The following is an 18,886-nucleotide window of genomic DNA, read 5'->3' on the forward strand; positions in this document are numbered from 1 at the left end:
CTTAAAGTAAAACCAATAAATTCTTCATCCGATTCCTCACCCCATTCTCTATAAACCCATCTCTAAAATCTCATCTTTAGCCTCCAACCTCTATCCACTAAGACTAATCAGCAAAAGCCCATTAAGGGGGTTATGCAACCTATTTAAACTATTATCTACGAAACCCAATTTGAAATCTTTGGATCCCACAATTAGTAACACACAATATATTCTTTTCTCCTCTGCTCCTCAATCATAATAGAAAAAGTTTACTGATTCAGTGATAAAAGCAGTGATGAAAGACCCCAAAAACTCTCCGGGTTCCAGCATGCAGGAAGGGCCTGAAGGGCTCCTCCTGAGAGTCCAGCCTAATTCAGAAGGAGGCCGTGTCAGTAGCACTTCATTCAGTAATCAGGAAAGAAAACCACTGGACTCCATTTGTATTGAAATCAAGTGTACTTTTACTAATCATAAATGAACAGTTGCGAAGCTAAGCTAAGTCTGGTTAATTAGGCGCGAAAGCTAATAAGATATTGTATCATTCATTCCCCTCCCCTTGGCATCCCTGTGCACAGTCCAATCATATTTCTCCCAAATGTCAGGTGTGAGATAACTTCGAAAGGCATCACCAGGATGGAATGCTGGACCGTTGGCCTTGGCAGGAAACTCTCCTCCTCCACATGCGCAGTAAGGTGGTCAGTTCAGTGTCTAGAAGCTTCCTCCAGCACAACAATGATTCCCCTCCCAAATACCCCCCCCCCCCCGTTTCAATGGCAGCCGAAGCAGGAGAAAAGCAGAGGCTGACATGCCAATCCCATCTTCTCTCCTCTCTCCTCATGCTGGGCGTCTCCCCTGCATAGAGGAGGGAGAAAGTATCCAAGGGTTAGTTGGATCAAGACAGTCAGAGCCTGAGAGGTGCCAGAGGATCAGAGTTTGGGGGCAGGAAGACCCCTCTGTAGGGTTTTTACAGTGAATCATCTGGATGGTCCTGAGAACTGAGGTTACACGTGTAAGCAAAAACTCCAGCAATCTCAGAAAATATTTGCCTGTCAGCTATTCTTTGCTTGCAGTGTTCCCAGGCATCAAGGGCATGGGATGATACAAAGTATAACCTGTAATATTCACTCATTTGATAACACTTGATTCATTCAGTGTGTGAGAACATGCACATTCTCACGAACACTAATGATGTAACGACTAACCAATTATTGTACCTTGGAGACTTGTTAGCAAATAATGATATAACACGTAAAGTAGGTAGAGCTCAAAGAAGCTGAAAACACTATAAGAATGATGTTTCATGATTAATAATTTTGCTGTTGATTCTCATGTCAATTCTGGATGCTCAATAAACTCTTGTTGGTTCAGTTATCCGTGGGTGGACTACATTCTTTTCATCTTCAGCCTCAGGACCCTAAATGCTACAACCCTCCCCCGAGCCCTCTCCCCCAAATTCCTTACCTTCCAATGTCTGAGGTGAATAGGAGAGAGAAGAGGGATTCCCAAAGCATCTTCACCCTCACTTGGTCCTTGGACCCCAAAGGCCCCCTCCCTCTCACCCCATACGGCTCCCACTGAGACCACTCACCTGCAAGGGGGCTGCTAAGCACTCCAGTTGCTCCCTGGATTGGAGAGAAAGACACAGAATGAATCAATGTCTGGATCCTCTGAGGAGGAGAAATCTCTTTCTTCACTATTCAACCTCTTCAGCTTCCCAAAGTTCTCAGAGGACATAAAGCTTTTTATTGATTTATTAATTAAACTTCCGTCTCCATTAAGGTGACTGTAGGCAGCTCAGAATAAAATTCAATGAAATGCCACGCAGAATATTTAAAACACTAAATGAAAACCAGATTCCCCCATCAGATCCTGTTGCCTTTGGTCTGACAAGAAGATCATGTCCAGTGTGTGACCTCTGTCTCCAGTCGGACTCCGAATGACAGCCATGTACTCCTGGGCTGCTTCCGAGGCCAAACCCAGGGATGGCAGATTGAGGTCTCCCAGGATCATAATCCTGGGCAACTCCATGCCAACCCTGAGATGCCCCCAGCAGCTGAGGCAGGGAGCTGGCCATGCATCAGGGAGGCTGGTACAATAGAATAGAATAGAACAGAACAGAATAGAACAGAACAGAATAGTGAAGTTGGAAGGGACCTTGGAGGTCTTCTAGTCCAACACCCTGTCTAGGCAGGAAACCCTACACCACTTCAGACAAATCGTTATCCTCTTCTTAAAGACTTCCAGTGTTGGGGCATTCAAAATTTCTGGAGGCAAATTGTTCCACTGATTAATTGTTCTCACTGCCAGGAAATTATCATGTGAGCCCAGAGTCAGAAACGGGGAGTCACAACCAGAAACGTGGGGTAGGAGCCTCCTGAGTGCCAGAAGAGATGACCACTGTAACCCCACCAATCCTGGCTGGGGTCTCAGTTGGGGCCAAACCCTAAACTCAGCTGGGCACATCTCTGAGAGAGGGAACCCCCCCCCCACCTCTTCCAGAGTCAGCCAGGTCTCAGCTATGACAGCAGAAGAGTCTCCAACCACTGGGGATGATGGCCTCACTGGTGGTTTCCCCATTTCCCCTCAAAGAATGGAGGACTCTTTCCTCCAAAGGGGGCCAAGGCTCCACCATGCAGACTCTGGGCTGCCTCCCCTGCCTGAATCCAACAGGGAGAGTTTCTTCTTCTCCTCTGCAGAATCAACCAGTGCAAGGAAAGTGGATTTTATGACATTCATGCCCAAGGCAGGACTAGAACTCAAAGTTTCACCTGTTGCCCTCACCACTAAGCCAAAGTTTAAATAATACTTAATAATTTAAATAATATTTAAATAATAAGCCAATTATTATTCCACCAGAAGCAGACTCAGAGGGAACCCAGGGAGGATGAATTGGGGGGGGGCTTTAAAAAGTGGGGGACCTTCCCTTTTTTCATCCCCCCAAAGTCTTCCAAAGGGTCAGAATGGCTCATGAAGTAGCTGCTCCCTCCGACTTACCCTGTTCTGAACTAATGGATCCTTTGTCACTTGCTGGAAAAGAAGGAAAGAAAAAGAGGATGAGGGAGGATGTCTGTCTGTCTTTCTGTGTCTCTTGGCTTATAGACAGAGAAGCTCAGCTCTTTCTGACTCCAGCTCCCTCCCTCCCTTTCTCTCTCCCACACAAGTAAAGACACACAAATAACATGGAGAGAGTTTAAACCAAACTGCTTTGGCTAAAAGGCATCAGAAAGAATTCATAAAATTGATATTTATATCACACAAGGCCAGAAGGCACGGCTGACCTAAAAAGATACAGATGGATCCAAAGTTTCTTTTTCTAACCAGTTCTTACTTAGAGAGCCTTTGTGAAGTGGAGACCAAGAGGAGATCCAGCTGGCATCCCCCAAAGCTCCTTTTCCCTCAAAATTCCCCCTTTTCATCCCTAATTTTATGGAGCTTCTGACTCTCACTTGGCCAAGCCTTTCCTCTCGGCCTACTTGGGGAACAGAGCATGTCCTCAGTCAGAGGGACCTTCCACCAGCCGGGTCTTCTCATCTTCTTAAAGGTTCCTTCTCCCAGATGTTTCTCCTAGAGGTCTCCACTTCCAAGAACAGCCTGACTGTAATGAAAAGGGGGCCCATCTTCCCCAGGAGCCGAGGTGGCGCAGTGGTTAAATGCAGCACTGCAGGCTACTTCAGCTGACTGCAGTTCTGCAGTTTGGCTGTTCAAATCTCACCGGCTCAAGGTTGACTCAGCCTTCCATCCTTCCGAGGTGGGTAAAATGAGGACCCGGATTGTTGTTGGGGGCAATATGCCAACTCTGTAAACCGCTTAGAGAGGGCTGAAAGCCCTATGAAGCGGTATATAAGTCTAACTGCTATTGCTAACTGCTATTGCTATTCCCCAGCCTGGTTATTAGCATGAAGAGGAACACATACATACACACACCCCTCTCAACTAATGGTGCCTCTGGTCCCTGCTCTACTTTGGAGAATACATGTAAAGAAGACAAATCACTCACTTGGTGCTGCTTTGTAGTCATCTTGGCGTTTTTCTGCAAGAATAAAAATCAGTGAAAGCTCAAAAGAATCCACCAGAGATCATCCAAACTCTCCCTCTGTAGGAGGAAGAACTCCAGATGCTTCACTGTCACTTAGTCCCGTCAACCAAGACAGAAAGATCTTCAAAATACAAATGCATCTCCTGATTTGCCCCAAGAGAGACCTGCTGCCTCCGAGATGGAGGGAGGGGAATTGGGGGAAGCAGAAGGAGCAGCTGGGAGGGGAGGGAGGTTTCCGTGGAAATCCTTCTCTGCTGCTCTCTGACCAAAGCCTTTGAAAGGGACAAAGGAACTGGGATGCCTCTTCCCGACTCAGGAGAAGACAGGACTGCCTGAATCTCAGACTCAGCTGAATCGAGACTGGAGTCCCAGCAAGAGGCTGAGATCTCAGATAATCCTCAAGAGTGCTGGGAAAATCACAATAATTGTCAGAATCACAATAAAATTAGTACATGCCACAGATATCTAAATAAAACAGGACAGAAGGAAACCCAGAAGTAGTTCCCCAAAGGGAGAGACCTGGGAGAAATCTCCCATCTTCCCTCACTGAGAAAAAGATACTTACTGAAGAATCCCAGGATCCCAGCAATCGTACACGCCAGGACAAGGGCAGCCACAACGCAGCCAATGATGAGCCCCAGGTTGGATTTTGAATTGGTTGGTTCTGAATTGGGGGAAAGAGATCATTGAAGGAGAACCCCAAACAATCATCCCAAGTCATGAGTCCGATGCAAGAAGAATTTAAAATCTTCCTCTCCTATCCAAAACTCCCCTTGCCCTGAGATATTTTGTTTCGGACGCTTGAGGGACCTCCAAATGTTTGAAGATATATAGAAGGGGAATCAAGAGTCAATTTGTGAGATTAAGGCATCAGGCTACAAACTCTGAGATTGTGACCCAAAGGTACTTTTCAAGAGGCAAGAGGACTTTCTGGTTTTTCTTTGAAGACGTTTCGCTTCTCATCCAAGCAGCTTCTTCAGCTCTGGCTGGATGGTGGGGAATGGAAGGATTGATATTCAAGGCGGAGGCTTGTCCACCCAGAGGATAAAACACCCAGAGACAAACCGGGCAACATGGTATATGCAGTGAGACATGCGCAGATCTGCACATTGGGGGAAACAAAACAACCACTTCATAAACACTGGAGGCAGAAAACTGGGAAGGAGAGAGGCTAAGAGAGGATCTGAGGGAATTTCATCAGGATCGGCCAACTCTTGTGATGGGATTCTGTTGCTTCCTTTACATCCCCTGAAGCCAATCTATGGTTTAGTCCCTGCAGCTTCACCAACATCAAACACAGGAGAAATCAGTGGATTAATAGCTCAGGTATGCTCACATCTGGACACATCTGGGGTCAGATTTCTCTCCCATCACCCTCCAGCCTGCCAGAGAGCCCAGCCTTCCCCTCCCTGCAGCCTCTCACCCTTCAGCTCCAAGTCCAGAGGCTCCTGCAGGCCATCGTGCTCCACGTGGCACCGATAGCGGCTCCTCTCTTCGGGGTCGATCCGGATGCTGAGCCAGTAGTGGTAGGTCCCATCCGCGTTGGGGGCCACAGACCCATGGAAGGTCTCTTCCAGCCAGACCTCCCCATCCCTCCTCCAGGAGGCATCGATGTCCCTGGGGTAGAAGCCATCCACGCGGCAGATGTGCGTCTCCATCCCATCTTCCACCTCCGTCCGGCTGCTCACCGTCACCATTGGGATCTCTGCAGAAACGGCACCCCCAGAATTAACTCTGAGCCCCTCCAGAGCCTGGAAGGTGGATCAAAAAATTGAAGGGACAGGAAAGTCTCTGATTATTTAGTTTTAACCCAAAGATTTACTGCTGATCCACACAGAGACTTGATCCTGGCCAGCCACAACTACAGCTTGCAAGGGCAGACAGTGTATTTCATGTTAATGGCTGCCCGGCAAAGAGAACTTTCTGCATCCAGGAGAGGTGCTGGGAGGGGAGTAGGGGGATTCCCACCAGGGCAACCAAGCTAAAGACCAGGGACCCAAAGGGGCTGAATGTGTGCAAGAAATCTGGTCATAAAGGAGGAAAGTCCAGCCTGGATCCAGATGCTCACCTGTCCTCTGCAGTGTCTCCTTCCCATAGGACAGGTACTTCTCCAGCCACTCAATGCAGATTTCCTCCAGGTAGGACTTATCTCTCTCATTCCTTCCTGGATCAGCTTCCAATTTCCTCTTGGTGATCTGGGCCTGGGGATCGGGAGCCACCCAGGTGAGTCTCTCCTTGTCGAAGGTGATGAAGGTCCTCCCTTCGTAGCCATACCGGAAAAACCCCTTCTTCTTCTTGTCTGTGTAGAGTTCACAGCCAAACATCCTCTGCAGTGTATGAAGGCCTGAAAAGAGGGACAGGAAGATGGTTTGTGAAGTCCCCAGGAGAGACAGAGTCCTTCTACCCTACTGGGGCACTAAGATAGGAGGAACAGAGCAGGAAAAGTGTTGGAAAATGAAAGAAATACATTTTCCCTATAAAGCTATTCAGGTCCCTCGGGATGAGATCTTCCATCCTGCCTCCAAATTGGACCTTGTAGGTCTCCGGACCCAGCTGCCATCCGATGTTCCCCTCTATCTTCTCCCTCCCCCAAAGGCTGCTTCTGGGCAAAAGGAGAACAAGCAGCACCACTCGCTTTGGATCCCAGTGCCCCATCTGGACTCTCTGTCTGGACTCTCAACGCAGAGCCTTTTGGCTTCCTGGGATCAGAAAAGGCACTGGAGTTTTACAATGTTTTAATACCTGTAACCTGCACAGAGAACTTTAGTTCTGGGTCAAAGATAAACTTACAATAATTATTTTTTTTAAATGAACAAACATTTTTAAATTTTTAAAAAGTAGGGCAGCAGCCTTTCCTTTGGGAGGGACCCCCCTTCCTGAGAAGGGGATTATGGGGCCGGAGGAGCCACCTGACCCATCACTCACTTTCGCTCTGATTGTAGCGACTCCTCAGGTTCTCCATGCTTACTCTGAATGACTCCTCATCGCCACGTGATATCTGTGTCTCTCTGTCCCAGTACTGGGGATCCTCCTTCCCCACCTTCTCCATCCAGGAGACTCGAGGCTGCAACCTCCGGCTGTGGCTGTCGTAGTGAACGAAGATCTGATCATCCACGTACCCCACAGCGACAAAGTGGGGCTGCTGCCCCTGACTGGGGTCCGAGATGGAGGTGGAGAAATACTTCAGGGAGTGGGAGGAGACGCCTGGAAAAGACCCAGAGGGACAGAGTTAGGGGGCTTCAAGTGAGGCTACACATCCTCCATGTCGGAACCGAGTCGAGAAACGAGCCACCAAAGCTTGCCCAAAGTAGGAAGGAAGACCCAGGAGTCTTCCTAGGCATAGGAGTTGTGCTGAAGGCAAGCCGGAAGTTTGTTAATAGACGTGATCAAGTGCAAATGCTGCTTTCTTACAACTGCAACTGGGGGGGGGGGAGAGAGAACTGCGCTTGGGGGGCACTAGAAGGGGAGGACAAGAAAGAGGTAAACTTTAGGGGGCGGAGCGAGAGTGAGATTCCTTTGATAGATTTCCCCCCCCCCGGCAGAAAAAGGCCCCCAAAGGAACTTACCAAAGCAGCTCTCCCGCAAGCCGAGCGTCACCAACACCAGGAGCCAGAGTGGCGTAGAGCGCAGAGCCATCCTGGCCGCGATCCTCAGCCTGCGCTCAGGGCCTTCCGCATTCACAACGCAACAACCCAGAGCCTGCTGACAATTGGGCGAACCCAACCAGTAGAAAAAAAGCATCGCCATGTCGTCAATGTTGCTAGGCAGACGTCCAGGCCGACCGGATAACCAACGACACAACAACCCAGAGCAAGCCAGCGATTGGGCAAGCCCAACCAGTAGGAAAAGAAAATCCTTAATCGTCACTGTTGTTAGGCAGATGTCCAGGCGCAACCTGCGACAGAGGCCTGGAGAGGAAAGCGAAAGTTACACCAGGAAATCCCCTTCCAGGGATTCAATCTCTTGGGGGAGGGGCGAAACTGGGGGGCTGGGAAAAGTGGGAGGGTTCTCTGGATGGGGGGGTGTAGGTGGGCGCGCGCCCCTTTCAGACCCCCCCCCCCGCACAGGTTGGGATGGGGGTGGGGGAAAAATAAATTTAGATGGCTGCTCGTTTCTTTCATGGTTCTTCTGAGACCAAAATAATAATTAACTATTCCGGCTACCATCCTTGTTATTATAATTGCCATTTTTAATTGATTTTTACACTCCTTATGATGAGCAAAGTCTGAGTGTCTATTCAGATTCTCAGTCACCCAGGTCATGGTTATCCCAAGGCAGGGGTGGGTTTCTCGCCCCGTTCCAACCGGATCGGTTGGAACGAGGCCGGCGGCGTCCTCGCGCACGCACGCGGCGTCCTCACGCACGCACGCGGCATGCGCATGCGTATTGGCGTCTGCGCGATGCTCCAGCTGCTCCTGGAGGATCGCGCAGGCGCTGTATGCGTTCTGCGCATGCGTGGAAAGCGCAGAATTCGTAAAAAACGGGTAAGGAGCGGGCGCGGGTGTGCGGGCGCGGGGGGGGCTTCGCCGTTCCCGGAAGTTACTTACTTCCAGGTTCGGCGACCAACCGGATCGCAGGGACCGGTGCGAACCGGTCGAAACCCACCCCTGTCCCAAGGGGTTATCCCACCCCCAAGAGGCACGTCTTTTGGGCAACATTTAGGCAAGAAAAACGAAATGCACAGGTACAGTATAGGTGGTACCTTGCTAAACAGTAGTAACTGTGAAAGGGATCTTGGGGTCCTAGTGGACAACCATTTAAATATGAGCCAGCCCTGTGCAGCAGCTGCCAAAAAAGCCAACACAGTTCTAGGCTGCATAAATAGACGGATAGAATCAAGATCACGTGAAGTGTTAATACCACTTTATAATGCTTTGGTGAGGCCACACTTGGAATACTGCATTCAGTTTTAGTCACCACGAAAAGAAAAGATGTGGAGACTCTAGAAAGAGTGCAGAGAAGAGCAACAAAGAGGATTAGGGGACTGGAGGCTAAAAACATACGAAGAACAGTTGCAGGAACTGGGTATGTCTAGTTTAATAGAAAGAAGGACTAGGGGAGACATGATAGCAGTGTCCCAATATCTCAGGGGCTGCCACAAAGAAGGGGTGTGTGTCAAACTATCCTCAAGGCACCTGAGGGTAGAACAAGAAGCAATGGGTGGAAACTAATCAAGGAGAGAAGCAACTTAGATGTGAGGAGAAATTTCCTGACAGTGAGAACAATTAATCAGCGGAGCAGAATTTTCCTCCAGAAGTTGTGAATGTCCCAAAATCTAATTCACATGTGATGGGTTGCATTCCAAAGGAATGTGAGAGGACAGGTTGCCTGCAAAATGCCAGGACCCAGGACCCTGTTGGTGCCATGTCTCTCTCTAGCCAGTCTAACAATCTAAAAGCTGAGCAGAGAGCCTTTTTTTTTCAGGGTGAGGGGAAAAGTATAGGGTTTGAGTGGCACTTTTCATGTCTGGCATTCATCGGGGTGAAACCTCGCTCGCAATTGGCGCTTGACACTTGGAAGTTTGCGCAAATGTCCAGCAGACGCGACAGCAGTTCAAACTGTGGCTCTCTTAGGTGCTCAGGCATGAAACTGGCTCACACACTATACTTTTCCGCTCACACTGAAAAAAAATTAGAGGGAACATTGGTGTGTGTCCGTGTCCATAATTTACCCACCTCCTCTTTCGAGGCAGCTTTTTTTTTCTGAGGCTGGAGAACTTTTTTTTTTGGCTGACTCTTCAATCTGGGTAGCTTTTGAGGGAAGCAAAGTCGGGTTAGAACTTTGTCCCAGATGTTTCGATGTGCACATCTTCAAAGGGAGGTACGAGGAGAGGGGACAATGTGTTTATAGAAAAAGGAGGCTCTTTTGAGGACAAGAACGTTCACATTTTGGACAGGGAAGAAAGATGGTTTGAGAGAGAGGGGTTCTTCTGGAGACCAGAAAAGCTTGTGGCCCACCTTCTCTTCCCTGATGCTTCCCTAGTAGATATGTCTTCTCTGGCAATCAATGCAGCTGGTAGACCATTCCTCTGAGATTTCTCAGCACAATTAAATGTCAGAAGGGCACCAAAGTTGATCACATGACCTCAGGACACTGCAATCATCATACACATGAGTCAATTGCCAAACTTCTGAATTTTGATCAAGGGACCATGATGAGCTTCCTTCTTAGGTGATGGAAGAGAGTGTTATGGCCCGCCAGCCACCAGCAGAGCTGGCGGCAGATTCAGACAGTGAGGAGGTTGGGGAGGAACAAGGGCCAGTCCTGGAGTCCGGAGAAGGCTCTGGTGAGGGCTCTGCATCGGAGGCAGAGAGGGGCCCAGGGCAATGTTCCCTCTAATTTTTTTTCAGTGTGAGCGGAAAAGTATAGTGTGTGAGCTGCACAGTTTCATGCCTGAGCACCTAAGAGAGCCACAGTTTGAACTGCTGTCGCGTCTGCTGGACATTTGCGCAAACTTCGAAGCGTCAAGCGCCAATTGCGAGCGAGGTTTCAGCCCGATGAATGCCAGACATGAATAGCAATAGCAATAGCAGTAGACTTATATACCGCTTCATAGGCCTTTCAGGCCTCTCTAAGCGGTTTACAGAGAGTCAGCATATTGCCCCCAACAATCTGGGTCCTCATTTTACCCACCTCGGAAGGGAGGTGGGTAAAACCTTTGGAATGCAACCCATCACATGTGAATTAGATTTTGCCAATTATCCTATTAAAAGATAATGCTATTATTCTAAAATATGACTAGCTCAATATTAAAAACTGTAAATATGTAATGCTGATAAATAATAGCAGTAATTGTTATTTAGTATGATTAAAATCAGGATTGATATATCAATATAATATCTATCGAAATTGACAATATACACTAAAATAACAATACAAATATATAATGTGGAATATAAATGTAATAAATATAATATATAAATGCAACATAAATGTAATAAAATAATTTATCATGAAACTCTCCCCCTTTAAAGTAGTAAGATCAATTAAATAGTCTAGCAAGTTTGGACAATATGCTATATGTTATGTTACTTAAGAATATATATACCTCAGAATCAGATACAACATCCACATCATTTCCAACTGAGTCAATAAAATCATATGCCATGCCAAAACTATTTTAAATAAAGATATGAAATTAATCAAGTATTGCATTTATTTTTCAAAATGAATGTACAATTTTTTTATTATTTAAGTTTTGTACCCTATCTTTTCTAACTAACGTTAACTTTAAAAAGATGTTACATCAGACTACAATACAAGTAATTAAATGAAGACTAAAATAAGTGTTTTGGCATATTGAGCTTTTTATATTTCTTTCTTATATTTCTTCCTTAGTTGAGAACTTGCTCCTCAGCTTACTTACACATTAACTGTTTGTTGCTTTTATGGTTTATTCATTCACTGCTCCATCTTCAGTTTTTTTCACAGGGGGCAGGGCTTCCTTCCTTCCTCCCTCCCTCCCTTCCTTCCTTCCTTCCTTCCTTCCTTCCCTCCCTCCACTCCTTTGGCCACCAATTTTGATCCAATTCTCTCTCTCTCTCTCTCTCTCTCTCTCTCACACACACACACACACGTTCTTTGGGGGGGTTGAATTACTCCGCCTCACTGCGCAAAGCCGGCTCAGCATGTGTTCGGCCCCCACTTACGCCGAATCAAATCCGCGGCCGGCGGGACCAGGGGGTTGCATTTCAAAGCCGCCAGTCCTCTTGCTTCTTCTCCTTCACCGGCAAAGCTCCCGCTGGCGCCGCCGCCCATGGCAGTGGCAGTGGTGCCTCCCCCTCAGCTTGGAGCACCTGAGCTGGGCTCTGGGTTATCCCTGCCGCCACCTCCACCTCCGCCGCTTTCCTACTAGCTCCCGCGGCCTCAAAAGCACGGCAGAGGAGGAAGGGGGAGGGATAACGCGGGAGCCAGCTCAGGTGCTCCGCGTGGAGGGAGAGGCACCACTGCCACTGCCATGGGCGGGGGCGCCAGCGGGAGCTTTGCCGGTGAAGGAGAAGAAGCAAGAGGACTGGCGGCTCATCAAAACAAGTCTGGGGAGGTCCTTTGCAGGTGGCCAGTTCTAGCCGCCTGCAAAGGACTTCCCCACGTTTGCTTTACAGAAAACTCTGCGCGGCAGATAGAAACTGCTGCGCGGGGTTTTCTTGCGACGTGCGCGGCCGCGCAGGTGCGCACCTTAGAGGGAACAGTGCTTACCATTCTTAAAACAAGTTCCCCAAACGTTTTTATAAGCAAGTCCAAACAGAAATATCTTCGCACCTTTTTGCTTAGTGTGCCTCTGATGTAATAATGTTGTCCTTGGCTTGTTCCACTCAATTTGTCCTTGATTTTCAAGGGTGGTGTCGAAAATTCTGCAAATAATGTTTCATAAAGTATAGATTCTTTAATGCTTCTCATTCCTCCTGCAATCTGTCTTTTGAGATAAATTTTCTGTATGGCTCCCCCTCTTTCAAACGTTGCATCTCTTTCTCTTTCTGCCTCCGAAGTGAACCAGATGCCCGACTTGTCAGCAAGTTGAGAGACTTCCTTTCTGACGTTCTTCATTTGAATTTCAGGAGCACTCAAACATTCAACGTTCTGACTCTTTCCTTCATATTTTAATGTTAAAAACAACAAATAGTCCAGTTTTTTTCCAGATTTTTCATATGTATCAAACAACTTTTGAAAAGCGGAAAAAATCTTTTGAAATGAGTCACTTGAAGCAAGTATAGACGCCATGATGTGACGCAGATGAAATTTGCAAGTACAGGACACGCTGGGAGTTATGCAGTCTTATCTGATCTTAGACCAACACAGCCAACACAGCCAAGCAGTAAAAGTGTCAAGTTATAAGAAGCCAAATTATAGTAAATTGGTTTACAGCCCACTTAAGGAGAGCCCGAGGGGGTGTTGAAATAAAGTAAACTTTCCTTTATCCACGTAAACAGCATTCAAAACATTTAAGAAATAGGTTAACCACCAGCCATAAATCCATTAAAAAAAAAACCAATTCGCCGCTAGATTCTTCTGTTCTTTGGTTTCAATTAGCTTAGATTTTAGTGCGGACCGTCTCTCTTTGAGTAATAAAATCAGCTTACCAGTTGAATCCACTCACACCATTCTTAGGGGCAACCTGCAGTTTCGGTTAGCATACAGCCAATCCAGAAAGGAGTTGGCAGGAGGGGTTAATTCCACGCCCCCCAGAGACTTTGCAATCGTCGCTGAGGTCACTGGATCTCCCCTCACCTTTCACTGTCTTCTCCGGGACAGCTAGGGTCCAACGACCCGTCCAAAAATCCTTCGGAATAGGGGAATTTCAGGAATAGCCTGAAACTCCGTCTTCTCACTGCTAAGCCCCGCCTTCTTCCCCTTTCCTAACTTCTTGCTAAGTAATTGCTGCTGCAGTGTGGCGTTTGGAAGATATCAGCCTGGCAGCTCTGGGAAATCCCAGCCCAACTCCAAGAGTCCTTCTTGGGTGGTGGAAGAGAGAGAAGGAGACCCAGTCAGGGCCACGGCTAGTAGGAGACTGTCCAGCATCGGATGTAGGATCTGCCTTCGGGGGTTCCTCAACGCACCACAATTGTGGAGGTTGTGAATTGGGGGCTATCCTGGAGGAAAGTCCTGGTGAACTCCTCCGTACCTGCTTTGTCCATGGAAAGACTTCATCTGCCGTCAACCAGCTGGCTTATCTTAGAGGGTCATTGTGAGAGGAATGGAATGAGAACATTTTGACCCTGCAGAGATGGAACTCAACCAAGGCCTAACTTTTTGCAGAAAGAGAAGACCCAGAACTAGCAAGAAGCAACAGATGGAAACTAATCAAGGAGAGAAGCAACTTAGAACTGTTGGAAGAAATGTCCTCCTGGGTTCAATTCCAAGTGGGGAAAAGGACACTGGAAACATGGAGGCTGCTTGAAAACATTAAATTTCTGGGCATTTATAGCTCAGAGGACCTCTCATGGGCCATCAACGCTAACATGCTTGTGAAGAAGGCACAGAAGAGGCTGTACTTCCTGAGAATGCGCAGGAAGATAAATCTATCTCAGCATCTACTTCTGTCCTACTATCGCAGCACCATTGAGAGTGTCCTGACATACGGCATTATGGCATGGTATGGGAGCAGCTCTGCAGCAGACACAAAAGCTCTACAGAGAATTATTAAAACTGCCCAGAATATCATCGGGCTCCAGCGACCAATCCTGGATGACATCTTCACATCTTGCTGTTTGAGGAAGTTCCATAACATTCTCAGAGGCGCCTGGAAACATTCTTCCCATCCTGGTTATAATATTTTTTAGACTGTTGCCTTCTGGCAGAAGATACAGAAGAATTAAAACTCAGACCACACGTCTTCTGAATAGCTTTGATCCCAGAGCTATAATTGCACTCAACAATGAACTAAAAGGGCCAACATCCCTGAGCTTTTGGACAGCACTACTTGGTCTGTTGTGTGAATGCTTGGGTGGTTTAGGGGCGGGGAATTTTTGGGGTGGGTGGAGGTGTGTTTGGGGATTGTTATGTGTGTTGGGCCTGGTCTCTGGAGGTTATGTGAATTTTGTTGTGTGTGTATACTGTGTATTTACGTACAATGACAATAAACTAAAGATGGTTTAATGGTGGACAGGATGACATGGCTGAGCTCCTAAGCAGAAAAAGGGCAGAGATGGTGAGTGCCTTGGTTTTATACCCTCTGTTGGGCCCTGAACTTGAGCTTGCATTGATTGGTTGTCAGGCTCCCATAGGGCCATGCAGGGGCAACTCTGTAGGCTGTGTTTTGAGTCCAAGTTTGGTTGAGCATTGCTTCTTCCCAGGTGACCGGTGGTGAGTTTCTGTTGCTAGATGGGCCCTATTATGCCTTTTATGTTGCACATGAGCTGGCTCAGGACTTAGTGCACCATTGACAAAGGTTGGGGGAGGATGTGTTTCCGCCTCCCTTTTAGGGGGAAATATTCTGCCTTTTCAATATTTCCTAAAAATAATTCATTTTCTAGGAGAGGGGTGGGTTTTAACTTCTTACAGAACTAAGAAGAAATTTCCTGACAGTGAGACCAATGAATCAGTGGAACAACTCACCTCCGGATGTTGTGAATGCTCCAACACTGGAAGTTTTTAAGAAGAGATTGGACAACTATTTGTCTTACGGTGAGCCTATGGCAGGTGTGCCACAGGTGGCAGGCAGAGCCCTTCTTCCACCACACATGCGCTGGGAGGGAAACTGCTGAGATGGGGGAAGGGATGGGAGGCAGGAATGGAGGAGAAAGCCTGGGTGGGCTGGAGAGAAACTGCGATCCTCCCCCTTGGTGTCTCGTTTTGGGCCTGAAAAGCCTCCTGCACCAACTGGGAAGCCAAAACAGGCAGGGCGCATGCACGGGGAGTGCTCGCATTACATTTTGGGAATTGGAGTGTGCATGCTGCACTCACATCCATGCACACACCCTTTGGGTACAGCACCGAAAAGGTTAACTGTCATTGGTACAGCGTATCCTGCCTGAGCAGAGGGTTGACCTAGAAGACTTCCAAGGTCCCTTCCAACTGCGTTATGCTGTTATGCAGTGTGCATGTGTTGGAAGAAATGTCCTTCTGGCTTCAGTTCCAAGTGGGGAGAAAGACACCGGAAACATGGAGGCTGCTTGGACAGATGGCTTTAACAGTGGACAGGATGGTTTGAGGTCCTGGGGAAAAAGAGGATCAGATGCCTTGAAGATCTTGAAGAAAAAAGGGCAGAGATGCTGAGAGTGCCTGGGATTTATGCCCTCTCTGGGCTTTTGAATTTGAGCTTGTATTCTGATTGGTTGTCAGACTCCCATGGGACCATGCAGGGGCAACCCTGTAGGTTGTCTTTTGAATGATTTCAAACACACATACACACACACAGCTGGATAAAAGTATATAAGCCCAGCTTCACTGATTACAAGTTTGAAAAGGCAATGTGGCTCCACCTGCAATCAAAGGCTTGGATCGGAAGGCAGCAGGGGAAGGTGGGGGGTATGGCAGAGGAGTTGCTTTCAAGCCATTGGAAAATATATCCAATCCAACTTCTGTGTTTGTGTTTGTTTGAGAGAGAATGAGTGAGTGAGAGAGGGATCCAACTTCTCTGTGTGCATGTGTCTGTTTGAGAGAGGGGTGAGGGAGGAAGAGAGGAAGGAAGGAGGGGGAGAGAGAAGAAAAAGAATGAAGGAAAACTTTTTTCGCAAAGGAGAAAAACAAATGCTGTCGCTTTAAATCGGAACTGAGCATGCCTGGCTGTGAAATTCTGGGAGTTGAAGTCCACAAGCCTAAAAAAAAATTGAAACCCCTGTGTCAGTGCCTCACCAGCCATAAACCTCACCGCACGACTTCCGGGGGAGGAGCCAGCCGTCGCCGGTGGCTCAAAGGAGCTGCCCTCAGAGGTCTGGTTTGTATATCTAAAAAATCTATAGATATCTCCCCTTTCAGGCAAGAAAGGGGCAGGGAGGAACTCAGTCGTTAGAATCTCTTTGTAGTTCACAGCCCTTTGTTTTTCGCTGTGAACGGAAAAGAGGTTCAACAAAAGCAGGTTTTTTTTTTTACTCCAGCCAGATCTTCTCAGCTGTTTTTTTTTTCAGCTCAAGGCAGGTTGTCCCCCCCCTCAGGACAAATCTAAGCTATTTAAAATCAATCCGAGCAGCGACCATTCCTGAGAACCTTTTTTTTAATTAGCAATAGCAGTAGACTTATATACCGCTTCATAGGCCTTTCAGGCCTCTCTAAGCGGTTTACAGAGAGTCAGCATATTGCCCCCAACAATCTGGGTCCTCATTTTACCCACCTCGGAAGGATGGAAGGCTGAGTCAACCCTGAGCCGGTGAGATTTGAACCACCTTATTATTCAAAATACCAGCTTCAATTTTATAAAAAACTCCTTTGTCTAACTGCTTTTCAAAATGGCGATTTTATAGCTTCCGCATTTGATATATGATATATTTAACTAGCTCCGTTTTCCTGAAGACTTCTCTTTACTAATTGCCAAAAGTTTATTGAAAGTATTTTATCTTAAATCAAGGTGAGCAGAGACTTTGTTTGTTTTCTTTTTTTCTTTTATAATGGCTCCCAAGTCAAAGCAACCTAAACGTCTTTTCAACAATACATCCCAAGCAATTGCTATAAAGCCGCAGCCTTTGCCTTCTACGCCCTCTACTGGAGATTTGTTAATGAAAGAATTTCTTTTTGAAACTCTTAAAGAATTTAGAGCGGAAATGAAGCAACTTGTTTCGGAATTATGTGATAAGTTTGATGCCAAGATTGCTCAAACAAAGGAGAATATGATCGAGGTTATAACTGTAATGACAGATTATATTGCAGGAATGGAAGATAAACTGGAACTTTTGGAAGAAGCTAATTCTAATCTGACATCTAAAATTGAAATGTTGCAACAGGAAGTTGAAAATGCAGAAAGACAACTTGTTATGACAAATTATAAGAAGACTGCGTTTGCAATAAGAGTCAGGGGATTGCGTGAAAATGAACAGGAGAATTTGAAACAGACCTTTTTTGAGGCTTTCAGTCGTTTGGTGGGAAGTCCAGGACTCAACTTTGATTGGCAGATCCAAAAAATTTACCGCCATAATTCGTGGACAGCAAAACAGAGACAGCTTCCGAGAGATATAATTATATATTTTGCTACAAAAGAATCCAGAAACGTGATACTACAAGAGTTTTACAATAACAGGCTGCGAATTGATGGACAGGACTTGATCGTCTTCAAAGAAATACCACCCCAAATGTTAAGATCCAGGAGAGATTATGCTTTTCTAACTAAAGAACTCAGAAATAATCAAATAGAGTACAGATGGGAGGTGCCATTTGGTATTACAGTTACATTTGATGACCAGAAACATCGCCTCAACTCTGTTTGGGAAGCCCGAGATTTTTACTACAAGATCCTGAAGGCAGGACTTCCTGAATCACCCGGACACGGAGAAAGACAAGGAGAAGTAGAAGAGAAACAACCAAACACACAACTACAAGGCGGGAGGTATCGTTTTTCCACTCCGGAAGGGCAGAAGAGCAGAGAACAAGGATTTAGTTATGCTTCCAAAACATTTGCTTAATTTTAAGTTGAATAATACTTTGTGACTTCTGTCTTATATAAAATGGTATAGTGGTATACCGATGAAGAGACATTAAGGCTGAAAGAAATGATGCTGATTTCCTCGGAAAATATACTGTATGGGACTTAAAAAAAGACTTGATGGATAACTTTGAACTTTTATATAAATTGTTTATGATTTATTCTCTAGGGTGAGGAGGGCGGAGATTGTGATGTTTCTGGATTGTGGCTTAGGTTGAATGGAGTTGGGAAGTGTGGTGCAGACAGGAGGGTAGTGAAGGTTCAATTAGAGTTTATTTTGAGCCAGAAAGTAAGTTGATTTTTATAGAAATTGTCATTGTTATTTGAATATAATGCTTGGAAGGATATATTCAGGGAGTTCGAAGGAAGGCGGAGCAAATATGAGAGGAGTACGGATGATAATAAAATATATATATGGACACGGGTAGAGGCAGGATGAGAGGAGTTAGAATGGAAACCGTGAGAAATATTTGAGGTGTTTAAATTGCTTTATAGAGAAGGAGGTAAAAGGGACAAATTAAAGCTTTGGAAATGGACACATATTTAGATAAAGAGATAAGGCCCCTAGCTACAGTAGAATTTTATTTGATTAACTCACTTGGTTTCAACATAGTTTGAAATCCTGCAAGTAATAAATTAACTGAGATTAGGAATGATGCACATTGCTTAAGTTTTAATAATGATGGGAAGCTGAGCTTAATGTAGAGAGTTTATTGATTTTTCTCTTTTTTTCTTTTTCTTTTTTTATTCCTTTCTTTTTTCCTTTCTTTTTTATCTTCTAATTCTTAATCTATTTGGTTTTA

The 18,886-nt window shown here is 46.2% G+C and overlaps 1 protein-coding gene across 1 annotated transcript; it reads right to left on the bottom strand.

Moving 5' to 3' along the window:
* Nucleotides 1–741: 741 nt before the first annotated feature.
* Nucleotides 742–7,791, bottom strand: LOC116503390 (major histocompatibility complex class I-related gene protein-like). The gene is made up of 9 exons (XM_032209783.1): nucleotides 7,582–7,791; nucleotides 6,941–7,219; nucleotides 6,084–6,359; nucleotides 5,439–5,720; nucleotides 4,581–4,679; nucleotides 3,977–4,009; nucleotides 2,974–3,006; nucleotides 1,568–1,601; nucleotides 742–831 (listed from the first exon to the last, which is right to left on the bottom strand). The coding sequence occupies exons 1-8, from the start codon at nucleotides 7,760–7,762 to the stop codon at nucleotides 1,582–1,584; spliced, it is 1,203 nt and encodes a 400-aa protein (XP_032065674.1). The 5' UTR covers nucleotides 7,763–7,791; the 3' UTR covers nucleotides 742–831; nucleotides 1,568–1,581.
* Between the last annotated feature and the right edge of the window lie 11,095 nt (nucleotides 7,792–18,886).

Source organism: Thamnophis elegans, chromosome 2, assembly GCF_009769535.1.
Source record: "Thamnophis elegans isolate rThaEle1 chromosome 2, rThaEle1.pri, whole genome shotgun sequence".
In the NCBI taxonomy this organism is placed as follows: Eukaryota; Metazoa; Chordata; class Lepidosauria; order Squamata; family Colubridae; genus Thamnophis; species Thamnophis elegans.

Coding starts and splice junctions, on each gene's coding strand:
- LOC116503390 (XM_032209783.1), bottom strand. CDS start 7,762: ATGGCGATGCTTTTTTTCTACTGGTTGGGTTCGCCCAATTGTCAGCAG. Junction 5,721..6,083: donor GGAGACACTGCAGAGGACAG/GTGAGCATCTGG, acceptor CCGTTTCTGCAG/AGATCCCAATGGTGACGGTG. Junction 3,007..3,976: donor TGACTACAAAGCAGCACCAA/GTGAGTGATTTG, acceptor CTTCTTTTCCAG/CAAGTGACAAAGGATCCATT.